Source organism: Bactrocera tryoni, chromosome 2 (genome assembly GCF_016617805.1).
Source record: "Bactrocera tryoni isolate S06 chromosome 2, CSIRO_BtryS06_freeze2, whole genome shotgun sequence".
In the NCBI taxonomy this organism is placed as follows: domain Eukaryota; kingdom Metazoa; phylum Arthropoda; class Insecta; order Diptera; family Tephritidae; genus Bactrocera; species Bactrocera tryoni.
The window spans coordinates 34384015-34397876 of record NC_052500.1 but is presented as its reverse complement, the minus strand read 5'-3'; the positions used below and the strand labels follow the sequence as shown (position 1 = coordinate 34397876).

Here is a 13862-nt window from a genome sequence, read left to right as displayed (position 1 = left end):
TTTAGGTTGGCAACACCAATGAATTTTCGACTGAAAATAGTTGAAGTTTGTAAAACCAAAAAAATGTGGAGGTGATCTGAAGTTGAATTGTTTCAACTGAATAGAGTGTGTATGTTGAATATTTTGAACACGAGCGTTTTTCTACCTTAATAATAATCAAAATTTATAAATTTAGTTTTTAAGACAAAATAAGCTAAGAAGAGGCGCGGAATTTGGCATTTGCCTAGGGCGATAACTTGTCTCAGACCGGCCCTGACTATACATACAAGATGGGTTCCAAAGTAAACAGGACTTGAAAAAAAACAGACTAAATGTTTTTTTCGGCAAAATCAATTTATTTTATTCAAAATAGTCTCCTTTTGCTTCAATACAGCTTTTTGCATGGTCCAAAAGCATGTCGAACGAGTCTTGGCCAGTATTGCTGCCAGTATGCCGGTGCAAGCCTTTTGAATGGCCTCTACGTCTGGATAACGCTTTCCTTTCATGGGCAAATGCATTTTTCCGAAAAGGAAGAAGTCCCATGATGCCATATCAGGTGGATAGGGAGAGTGGTTAATGGTCAAAATGTGACTTTTGGTCAAATAATCGTTCTTTGAATGTTGGATTCTGAGCAATTTTTGGTCGTCAGTCAATTTGTGCGGAACAAACCGTGCACACACCTTTCGTAAGCCCAAAAGTTCGGTAAAAATGAGATAAATAGATGCTTTGGTGATGTTCCATTCCATTTCCATAAATTTTAATGATGATTACAGCTGATTTTTGATGAAATCACGCAGAGTTTCAACAGAATTTCCAGTGATCACGGATTTTGATTGGCCCACATGTTGATCGTCATTTATGTCCTCACAACCACTTTGCAAACGTTGAAACCACTAGTGCGCTGTGCTACGGGATAGGCAATCATCGCCATAATCTTGTTTCATCAATTGAAACGTTTCGGTAAAAGTTTTATCAATTTTGATACAAAATTTAATGTTGGCTCTTTGTTCGAAGCTCATTTTCTCACCGATAACACAAACATACTGACACTCAAAACGTAATAAATTCACTTGCAATGAATGAAATGTTATGAAATTCTCACTGGACAATTGAACAAGACAGCAAATTCTAACGCACTAGTCAGCATATAGATGGCGATACAAGGGGGCGCTAAATCCTGTATTCTTTGGAACGCACCTTATATATATATGTATATAGATATATTTGAGATTACGTCCATATAAAAAAAGCTCGCCGTCAGGCTTTACCCAGAAATTGTAGTCAAGAAATTTCGTAGAATAATTGTAAGTTATTTGTAAAGGCATAAATCGCGTATTTTACTAATGACACCGTAAAACAGTTGGACTAATACCACTTAGCTATTAGCCCTATTTGTATGCCATTATTCATATGAAACAAACCACAGTCAACAAAGAACTGATATTATAACACAGCTAAATTGAAATCAATTCAACTCCAATGGATTATTATCACACAAAAAAGCGCTCCAAATGATTATTGAGTGTATTATGGTGGAACGTGAGGCTCTGAAATTTAATATGTTTATTACTTTAATAAAGAGATATATATGTATATGTGTTTGCAATAGCTTGCGTAAAACTCAAGTACAGTCTTCAAGGTGTTTGAATGTATTTCTTTGCCTGTGTATTAACATAATTAATTTTTGAAAAGTGGAACTAATTACACTGTGTAACATTTTTGGGATTATTGTCTGGGGGGTGAGAAATTCCAAGTCAAGGTGATGGTACTAGGTCAGTATAATAAAACCTTCAAAGGGTTTGGCGTTCGTATGTGTCAGTTTTTTTTATGACCTTTTGAATTTTTTCCTTATCTTGATGTTTTTTCGCTTAGTTGTAACATTTTGGCAAAAATGTAGTTTAACATAACTCGCGAACCACTATTATCTATTTTTCCAATCCATTAGACGGTTGTAGCAGCTTTTACACACTATATTTGGTACCCAATTTTCATTCACTATAACATAAGAAAAAATTTAAAAGGTCATAAAAAAACTGACACATACGAACGCCAAACCCTTTGAGGGTTTTACTGTACTGACCTAGTACCATCAGCCTGACTTGGAATTTCTCACCCCCCAGATTAGCTGTTGTACTGTATTATTATTAAATCTACAAAAAAATATTATATGTATGCTTAAAATCACGTAGATTTCATATTATATTTTCATGACAAAAGATATTTAAACCTGTGGTCAGATCAAGTTATGTATGTTTTCCAGTTTAAGACCTCTTAAAGATTTCAAATTTTATTAAACTGACTATTATTATTTTTTAATTGAGTTACAATTCCCAATATTTAACACAGTGCAGATCATGGTTTGAACCCGAAAGTTTTCCTTATTTTATTATAATATTATTTGAGTCATTAAATCAACCAAAGTTTCCACAAATATTTGCGGATAATAACTGTAGTGTGTCTCGACAAATTTACTTACTTACATATATGATATATACAGTGGCGGATCCACGGGAGGGGGGGGATGCGGGGGTTGGGGTGTAAATTAGGGAAATTTCCCCCCCTTGGAACCGCAGAACCTGAAAATTTCACTTGTTTCCTAGAAAAATACTCTCTGCAATAAAAAAAATGAAAATACAACAGTGACACTCTTCTCACCAAATACACTATGGAAAGCACAACAAGATACTATCATAAATTGGATTATATGACTTATTCTTATTTAACCCTCATCTCGACAAAAGTCCATCTCGACCTACTTTGCACCTGCGAAATAAAGAAAACTAGATGAAGATTTTGCGACAGTAGATCGAAAAGAAAACGAGGTTCCTGGTGCAGTGACGCACAGTCAACCTAAACATGATGAAGGCATTGACAATTCGGGCAGCGAAACACCGTCTTCGTCTAAAAACTCCGATATTGCGCAAGTTTCTACCATTGCTGTAAACATTTCCAATGATGTTGGTAATTTCGTGGGACAAAAAATTGACGGTGACGTCAAACAAATTTTGCTTGAAAATCCTTGGACTCCTCCAAAAAATTATACTTTCCCATTTTCGTCGAGAGTTGTTTCTGACAAAGAAATAAAACACTACGTCTCTTCCAAGCACTTGGATTCTCATGCAGAGTGGCTCGTACTCTCTGACGTGGGAAAAGTCCTATTCTGCAAATATTGTCCATGGTTTACGCCTCGAAATCAAGGAGGTTATCGGGGAAATACTCCGCTTGGAGTACTTGTCACGCAGCCGTTGACTGATTTAAAAAATTTGGTTGGGATCAAGAGTGTGTTAGAAACTCATTCTCAAAATATGTACCATAAGAATGCAATGGCAACGGGGAAGGACTTTGTGAGAGACTATCACAATCCACAACGAAGCGTCCGCAATCTTCTCGACGAAAAACATCTTTCGCAAACGCAAGAGAACAGAAAACGACTCATCCCCATTGTGAAGACGGTCATTTTTTGCGGAAAGCAGAACATCCCACTTCGTGGGCATAGGGATGACGGAGATATTCGAAAAAATAAAACGCCCGTGCAAAACGAAGGGAATTTCAGGGCTTTGCTGAGATTCAGGTGAGACAACTCTGGAGCATCACTTTGGGAGCACATCTTCAAGAGCGACCTATACCAATAAAACGATTCAGAACCAACTAATTGAATGCTGCAGGGCAGAGATACTGGACAAAATTTTGCAACTAGTGGCTCGTGCTGAGTTTTACACGATTGTTTTCGATGAATCTCCAGATTTGTCGGGAAAAGCTCATACTTTCATCCTGCCAATTATTACGTAGAAGTAGAATTTCCGTAAAAATATAATAATTGAATAAAGAGAAATTTACAGAAGAATAATGTTTCTCGTTACAGATTAGCATTGTACTCAGATACGTCGATTTTTCTTCTTGCGAAGCATGCATACGAGAAGACTTTGTATCTATTTTGGACGCATTCGGTCAACTTTGGAAGAAGGGAGGGCACAGAATCAGAAGAAAGCGAGGATGAAGATGGATTAACGGCTTACAGGACTGTTGGAAAAAATTACCGAACCGATGAAGAATTGTCTCTAAGTGGATCTGCCGTCGAGGGGATTGTTCTTGGAGACATGAAGAAAATGAATCTCCGAATGGAGAAATGCGCTTCGATAGGGACTGATGGATATGCGGTCACACTTCGTGTTTCTCGCACAAACTCAACGACAGTATTTCAAAGTCAGTGATAGTATGATTAATCGAAAACGTTGCCAGTGCTATACGAGAAGTCGACAAATTCTTCAAGAACTCATTTCCAAAACGTGTGACTGTATTTGCAAAGATACTTGGTGAAAAAATTGTCCAGTTGTGTGAATCAAGATGGGTAGAGAGGCACGATGCTGTCTTTCAATTTGTTGCGAAGTTACCGAGTGAGTGGAAGAACAGAGAAACAGCAGGTAAAGCAACAATTCTCATATCGGTTCTTCAAAAGGAAGCAATTGGTTTGGCGAAGGCATCAAAAATGATTGGGACGTTGCTTGCCACGTTGGAAAAAAAGAGGGAAAAAGTTGATGAAATATTCCGATTGATTTATTCAGAAGCCAAGAAAATGGCGGAAAAACTCGATGTTGACAAAGCGAAACCGAGAACACGTGGTCGACAAACGAAACGCGAAAATTACGACGTGAAAACTTGCGAAGATTACTACAGGGTCTCTGTCTACATACCTCTGTCTCAAAAATTTAAATTCAAAGGTGAATTATGCTACTGGCAATGTCACTGGCCGCAGCAACAAAAAATTGAAGGCAGCGAAATTCCAACTTCTGCACTGGAAACATTAAGAAAATGTGATGTCGACATATTCCCAACAATCCACACCTATCTCCGAGTATTCTGTACACTTCCCGTAACAAACGCGAGCTCTGAACGTTCTTTCTCTTATCTTCGCCGCATAAAAACATGGCTTAGGACGACCATGCTTCAAGAAAGACTAGTTGGATTAGCGTTGCTTCATACGCATCATGACATCGAAATCACCGCCGAAGAAGTCATCGAAAGATTCGCAAAACTTGGCAGTCATCGTTCTGCGTTATGAAACACGCAATGTAAAAGGATTTTTCTGTTTGAATTTTTAATAAAATGAGCCACTATGTAATGCAAGCATATGGTTGACTTTTCGATTATAACCACTTTGTTTACCTAAAAATTGGAATTGATAATTTTTGTTTCATCATTTGTACTGTATTTCTCTCGCAATAATAAGTTTGAAACCCAAATCGAAGGACAAATATGTACAATCGTTTCTGGATCCGCCACTGATATATAAATAGCATATGAAATTATGTCGAATTCTTTTGCATGAGAATTATTTTAGTTTTAACATACCTAGAATTAGATTTGGAGAAGATATGTTTACTAACCACAAAACTACTCGCTGCAGAGTACATTAATTTTGTTCACCTAACGGATGCTTGTATCACCTTAAATTAATCGAGATAGTAACGTATATAAATAATCAGGATGACGGGACGAGTTGAAATCCGGTCCACCCGGCAACCTGAATTTGAATAAAAATTTGAGATATCGTAATGAAACTTGGTAGATGTGTTCCTTGGCAAAAAGGAGCGATGAATTCGTAGATGGTCATAATCCGAACACTGTAGCGCCCATAAAACGAAAACCTGTAAAATGTATATTTTTACCTAGAATGGACAAACTTTATGCACCCGAAGGTGTCTAACACTGGAAGGCTTGGTTATAAACCAATTTCAGCATTTTCCTAAGTGTATCATGTAAGAGAAAGAGACACGTAATGGAGATGTTATAAGGCAAATGAAATCAAATCAGTCAAGTGGTTTATGAAATATCAAATTTGGATAAAATTAGTCTTGTTGCAATTTTAATAATTCAAATTATCGTTAAAAGAGAAGAGAGTGACCAAGCCCAAGTACTTTGGGCTATACACCGCAGGTTTTTTGTTTGACGTACAGGTACATAATGAACAGAAAAATGCTCTTAGGTTGGGCTTAATGTTACAATGCATATACCAATTACCATATAGAAGGCATCCGCCAGCAGCACAATCCCGAAAAAAGCTAAACAACATATACCATTACTGATACCATTTATTATTGTTTTTGTATGCCAGCAGAAGCCTGTGAGAAAATTAATAACTTTTTGTCCTTAAAAATACCAGTAATTGCATGGTAATCATTTCATATGTATGTATGTAATTATGTACACTATATATTCACCGCTATCGCTGTCGGCAGATTGGCTTAAACTGGATAATTGAATTTCCTCAGCCAAGTTTGGAAAAAACAGTTCGTTTAACAATGCATATATGAAATTACCATCGGAGAGTAATAATCTAAATGGAAGGGTAGTTAGTTAATGGCCTTATTTTTTTATTGACATACAGCAAACATCCGTGAGTTATGTTGCGCATTTGTTTATATTTGAACCGGTTTATATGTGTTGTGCCGACAGCTACAATTATACCATACCTATACTCATTCGTAAACAATTTTTAATACCAGCCCTTTGGGCGCGTTGAAAACGCATATAACATAATTCTATAAAAATGTTTTAGCTTGATTAAAGAGACAGGTAATCACCATGTCAAAGCGCGCACACATGCATAAGTAAATAGACAATAGGACTACAAATGTAATATGCTTACAAGTAATTAAAAAGTAATTAAAAATCTAATAAGCATTCTAACAACGAGCAACACATTATTATTTGTACAAGTTTTGCATGTTTTTTTAACACAAAAAAATTGAAATTTACCGAACACTGTGAAGCAGGAACATAGGAGAATCCATTTGAGCGAGATAGCCGCCACAGCGCCTAAGGACTTGCCGGTGCTAGCGTTGCTGCGTCGAACAACAGTATCGGCTATGTTGAATGCTCTTACTTTTGCCATGAGTGCTGCTGAGCTCTGGATTAAACGAATGCAAAAATCTGTTTTGCTAGCGAACATTCAAAATATTGATGATTTTTTCTTTTGAAGCCGCTTTCGTCTTTGGTTTTATTATTCGGTTGAAAATCCGGCTAAAACAGATTTCGGTCTGTATGTTGGCGTTTCGTCTATTTTCGTTTTAACACAAATCCCGTTCGTTTTCTATTTTGCTTCTGCTTTGCATTTTTCCAATTATATTTTCACATATATACATTTGTACATATGTATTACGTTTTAGCAAAAGTATTCGGTGATATTAGTTAGTGATATGTACACATTTACAGATATTTCAGAAACAGAGGAGCAATTTCTTCAGTAATAGTATTGCCTTTTATTCTTTTTCAGATTCATTTATTTTTTATTTTTCAAAAGTGTTTGCCCTTATTTTCTGGTCATAATTATTGTTGTGATTGATCTTATTTATTCATTTGGATGTACGTAAATTACTTCAAAATAATTACGTAGTAGTTGCGATAACCTGAAAATAAGAAAATAAAGTTTTCAAATAAATAAATGTAATAGATACGAAATGGAAATGGATTATTTTTAAAAATCTTTGTATCGTATCTTGTAAAATATTTAAAGTATTTTGTTATACCAAAACATTTTGTTTGTAATTAAATTTACTAGAGCAAAGGTAGTTGAAACTGGAAAGCAAAACGAACTGCCAAAGTTGAAACCAACTAACCAAAATGCCGAATGTATATCATTACAATTTTAGTGTCAATAATTTATTGGTAAGTTATGCTGCTCATAAGCCCATTGCAAGCAAATAATGACGCCATTTTAAAAGCTTTTCGGATTTGAAGGCTGTTTTACATACAGATCATTGACATGCTACTGGCTTTTTGGAGAAAGGCTAAAAATGGAGTTTGCCTCATAACAATATTTGCGGCAGCTGCAAGCCAGATGGGAATAAGAACTCTGTTTTTCATTTTATCCGTGGATGCCCAGCTCCATCACAAACCTGACACAAAATTTTATTTTAACTAGATTTTAAAGATTGTGTATCAAAAGAGTGCACCCAGGGCTATTTGGGTCTAGGGTGGATGCACAACTAAATGACATAGACAAAACTCATAGACAGAGTTAATTATTTACGACTACTAGTCCATGTGGTTATCCACAAAAATTCGATTTGTATGACGCGTGGCTACCGGCTACTGCCTGTAGACAACTAGACCAGTCGACATTTTTGCTGTATTATATATTGTAAATATAAATAAAGAAAACATGTACTACTGTGATCAAATTTAAAGGTAAATTTTTAACTTATACTTCGAGTGTTTTTCGAATCAGTAAATTTTTATTTTTTTCTTTAAGTTGGTAGTACTGTTAGTGACATCTGTGATAAATTTCACGTCAAAATATTCATTAGTATTTGAGATACGCGTCGTTTTGTGAGGCTTTATTGAACAAAGAAGTGCGATAATGCACCATCTGCATTGGTTATTTGTGACCACTTCGCCACATTTTCAACTAATATCCACCACCGCACCACCGCATTCGCCTGGTTTACCTTCGTGTAACTTCTGGCTATTCAGCAAATTCACGTTACAACTCCGAGGACACTGTTTTGACTCAATTGAGGATACTTGTATATAAGCTGAATCGAAGAAAGAAAGCTCTGATAACCATCACGTCGGAGGATTTTTCAAAGTGCTATGAGGACTGGAAAGTACATTGGCATAAGTGTATTGCAGTCCCCCCACTTTGAAGGAAATGAAATGGACAAAATTCACCTTTGTCTTTGATCATAGTAGTAAACTTTATTTTGTACAGTATACCATATATTTACAAACGTTTTACATCAAGTAATTCAGCAAAACACATCTTTGAAAAAATATTTAGAAAGCTGTATTTTGAACTATTTGTTCGAGTTTACAAGTCCTCTGGAAAAAGAAAGAAATTGAAAGTAGATTGAAAGTCATCGGAAAATAAAGGTAAAAAAGAAAAATAAAGGAAAAGTAGTATACGGGCGATTTGAGGTCTGGAAAAGAAGAGGGAGGCGTCTTTAAATATTTAATGATTAAGAATGGTTCATCTTGATTGCCATAATTGTTTACTTCCAAGTAATGAACCTTTGAAAAATAGCGAAGAAAGAAAGTAAAGAAAATTATAACTCAAAATAACACATACATATTCAAGAAATTTAAGAAATTTTCTTCCTTGAATGTTGTGTTAGCATCTAATTCTTTGTATGTATGTTTACCCCTTTTGAGTCTTTCACTATCTGAACTTCCGCAAACCTAAATTAAGAGTATCAAAAGCTCACCGCATAAAAATAAATCCGTCAGAATTTTACCGTGAAACCTTTGCATATATTACAGTTTATTATCTCAATTAAAAGCGCCGAAATGACAGTCGGAAACACTTACAAATTGCTTGCGCCAACCGAAAAAGTAATATTATAATTCATAAAAAAGGAAATAATTGAAGGCTTTTACTCCCTTCTAAGTGCGGCGCAAATAATATTAAGCCAGATAAAAGCTGAAAGTAGGCGTCTATAATAGCTTAATATTTAGTCGTACCACCTGCGAGTGTTTGGCGAATAACGGCAGCAAATATTTACACATACAGCGAGTTTTGCTGGAGGCTTGAAGGATTTGGGTGCACGTGTTGGTTACACGCTTATCATAAATTCAATATTTTATATTGCTCTAGGCTAAGAATAATCCAAGGGGGCACCATGCTATTTTCGTATGCAAAACAAGGTCGATAACAGAACGGCAAATGCCTGGCATTAAACGTGCATTTTCTCTAGAGTAAGTGGAAGAACGGGGTGGGGCTGGAGAAAAATCAATGAAAGCAAAATGTGAGTGAAATCATAAATAATCCTTTACATCTGCAAAGAAGGCCAGCACAAGTGAGCACTTTCTCAGGTAACAGTGCCGTGACTGAAGAAGGCACTTGGAAAAACATCGCAGCTTAAGAGTGGCAGTAAAATAATAGTACTGCCATATTTTACACCTTTCGTGAAAATTCATAAATTTTACGGAAAATTGTGTTTTTATTAACATAATATGTTATACTTGTATATGCTGCACTCTCTTTTAATATACAGGTTTTATTTTTTTGCGGTACTTCTTCTGTAACGAATGTTTTATTTGGTTTGATGTTGTTTTTTTTTTGTTTGTAAATTATTATTACAAAAAAAATTAATTAAAGTAAGGTAGACTTAAAAATAGACACGTTTGTATAATAATGCATATATTTATATTTTGTAAATGTTTTAGGTGAGTTTTCACGAAGAACACTCAATACATTATTTAATTTTTATAAAGTGTTATTTTTACGAAATATTAAATATGTTCATTCATATGTTTTCTTATTTAATGTGAAGAACAATCGATAAAATAAGGTTCTGAATATAGTATCTTTCAAATGGCCTCCACAACTCCTTTTGCAGGAACAAATTCGATGAACCCTTCTAATTGATGACTTCTAAAGCTTAAAGAGAAGCTGCTTTATTGCTAAAGGCCAATGACTCTAAATAACCCCACAAGAAGTAGTCTAATAGTGTTAAACCACAACTTCTAGGAGGCCATTAATTGTTACAATTTCTTGAACTAATCACATCTCCAAACTTTTTTCGCAATAATTCGGTTGTTGTGCTGAGTGACATGCAACCCCGTCTTGTTGGAGGCAGATATGGTCAAGATCAACTTCTTCTAATTGCTAATGGATCTCTACCGCTCTCCATTGACAGTGACGGTGATACCAGCTTCATTTCAAAAGAAATACGGATGATTCCACAAGACCAAAGACCACACATTGTCAATTTAAGTGAATGTAAAGGCTGCTCAAAATTTTTTTTCACAAATAATTATTATCGTTTTCAAGTAGTTCAAAGGCAAAATCAGCAAATTGACGACGTGTTTAGTGGTCAAATGGCTTCAATTCTTCAGTGGGAACAATTTTGTACGGCTGCAAGCCCAATTTCTTTCTCAAAATCCGCCAGGTTGTGGTTTGAGACAGTCCCAATTCTTGAGACCGTCTTGGAATCGACAAATTCGGTCTTCAGCAACACTTCAGGCAGAAATATTTTCACTACTTCGAGCTGTTCAATGTCTCATGGACGAACATCGAGCACACGTGAGCGACTACTAGAACCATAAAATGGCAAAAACGCTAAAAAGTTGCAGTTGGAGAACGATTATTTTGATGTTAAAATGGAAGAATTTGTAAGCATTATTCTTGCGTATATCTTTCCATGATGAATTATTAACATTACGGAATACAATGAAAAAAAAGATCATGACATATTAAAAATGGCCTAAACGACATACAGAAATCATATAATTCTAATTGGAAAACGCGGTATTTTTCTAATCAATTAGGTGACGTAAATGGGCGCAGTTGGTTTATTATAGAGGAGTATTGATATATTCCGTTAAGTTCATTGTAAAATAATTTTTGAAGATTTTTTGCAATATTTCACACCATTGCTTCTTAGAAATTGATGAGTTTTGTATATTTACTTTTTTTACTTAATTAAAAGCGAGAAGTATCACAAAATATAGGCATTTTCATATCAAGAATTGATAACCATCCAGAGGTCCAATATTTTTGGCTTTAAATAGCCACGAATCACTAAAGTTTATTAAATATGTGTGTAAATATGGAGCTAATATTGTCGTAATAGTACGCCTCACTCACAATTTTTTATATACTATATACATGATATCACTATATACATATACTATATATACAATATATGGTAAAGTGTATATGAACTTTATTTTCAAGATTTGTTAAAGAAAAGTAACTCTTATTTTATTCGCTTACTCAAATGGCAAGTTTTTGGCAAACACTTACTTTGAATTTAATGCTGTATATTTGTACTAATTGCTGCCGCACATCACACGAAAAGGCGCACAGCAACAACGCTCAATAAGCCGTTTCCGTGAGCTACTCGCACTATAAAATCGTGCCAATCCACGTACGTAAATGGCAAGTACTAAACTCGTGGCACGCACTTGCCGCTAACTAAACACGTACACACACGCGCACACACAGCCGCAAACGCAAAGCGACAACAATCAGCAATTCGAAGCAACAATTCATAAACGAGCGCACGATAACCGCATACGCAGGCACTACGATAGTTAGCTAGGACAGTTAGACGAGTTAGCTAGCTGACTGACTGGCTAGCAAACTAACTGCGCGGAATGAGTGTTTGTTGTGCGGTTTTAAGCCGCTATCGCTGCCGCCACAGACGCCATCAACAAAGCCAACGTGCACGACGTACGCGCATCAACCGCAATTGGAACGACCGTCAGCGTTAACGTCAACGCTATCTCCGCTGGAGTTGGCTTAGCCGGAGCCGCCGCCGCCATTACTACAAAGCAATAACAAATTATTTGTTGTCACGCACTTAGCTTTACGAGCGTTGTTTTTGCTATATTTGCCTTCACTATTTTCATTCATAATTTATACGTTTAAATCTGTCGGGGCCGGCACTTTTCTAACGGCTAAGTGAATAAGCCCAGACTGGCCACCTTATTGCTGCAGGTAAACAAGTACTATTTGCTTATATGCACCAAAAACATACCTTTGCACTCCTTCGCACAAAGCATTCACATTCCTACAAAGGTAATTTCGGATGCCACAAACGTACACAAGAGAAATTTCACATTACTGTAACTTTTGAGAATTTACTTTTATCCGCGTTTACTTGCTTCGTTGAATGAAGATTTATGTTTTTACATCAAGCGACCGCACCACCATCCCAGCGACAGTGGGATGTAATAAAATTATTACACTTCGCTCCGCAGTCTTAAACCGTACCCTTTATTCGTTATTCGCGTCTGTCTTATAAATGTCCTCGTTGGCATTTATCGTATTCGCGTTTGCTTAGTATACACCGTTACTTCGTGTAAACCGTAAACTTAACCGCACAGGACTGACTGCTGTAATCAACTAAAAGCTTTGCTCTCCATTCGTAAAATTTCACCTGCGACTGTCTTCCACGCACACAACGAATCGAACCGAATACAAATGAGCACACGACTCGTGCGCAACGAACGATACAATTTGATGGTGGTATAAAACGCGTTCAGTCAACATCGGCTGCGCTTCGAAACAACGTATTTCGGCATTCGTGTGTCCTCATATACTAGTGCACATCTGTAATAGCTTTCATTTTCTCTCTATTTCAAAGCTTCAGTGTCCTTCGCTAAACTCTAATCCAAATATGAGCCACTGCGCCTTTTGTCTGCAAATCGCTTTCGTTTTAAATGCAGCGAACCTGAAGAAGCTGCTTTAAGAAAAGTTCAAAGTTTTCTTTCATCGTGAGAGCGCTGAGAAAATATTCCAGTGAGAGATGTATTTTGTCGGGCCAGGATTTCCAAATGAAAACTAACATTGCCTTAACAGTTTACCCAACATTTGAAACTATAATTACAGCGCTTTAGTTTTGTACAATATTATAGGGAAATTAATACATAAAGGGAAATTTTTTATGGTAACTGTTAAAGGAGAGAGGGTTTCCTGTCATAAATATTATTTGAGTATAGAAACGCTTTTGGGTTAAGATATATACATGAATGCACCGAATATTCACTCTCACAGTGCTTTAGGTGTATTTAAAAAGTCCTCTAGACTAGATCTGAGTTTTCTAATCAAAAATATTGTTGTTGTTGCGTAAAGCATTTTCCCAATAACGGTCAAATAGTTCCTGAGGTAGAGGATTTCATTTTTGCGGTAAGTTCTCTGTGTTTTTAATATTTTTCTGTGAAGTTTTGTTAACACTTACATTTATTCTATTTGATTATATTCAGTTGACAACAGTGTGATTGAAATGGCTAGACAAAAGTTTTTAAATGATGTGGAAAAGGGACAAATTAAAATTTTGAAGTAAAATGGTCTTTCTAACAGAGCAATTAGCCGGCAAATCAAAAGATCAGAGAAAGTCGTGAGAAATTTTCTGAGATTAGGAGATAAATATGGCATA

General features: G+C 36.0%; 1 protein-coding gene across 1 annotated transcript in view; it reads right to left on the bottom strand.

Annotated features, from left to right (window-relative positions):
• LOC120768920 overlaps nucleotides 1-12812 on the bottom strand; it is a 67050-nt gene extending 54238 nt beyond the window's left edge. Inside the window, exons 1-2 of the mRNA XM_040095694.1 lie at nucleotides 11726-12812; nucleotides 6736-7385 (exon numbers count right to left, since the gene is read on the bottom strand). Coding sequence (XP_039951628.1) covers nucleotides 6736-6928 — 193 coding nt within the window. The 5' untranslated portion in view covers nucleotides 6929-7385; nucleotides 11726-12812. The remainder of the gene's footprint in view (nucleotides 1-6735; nucleotides 7386-11725) is intronic.
• Between the last annotated feature and the right edge of the window lie 1050 nt (nucleotides 12813-13862).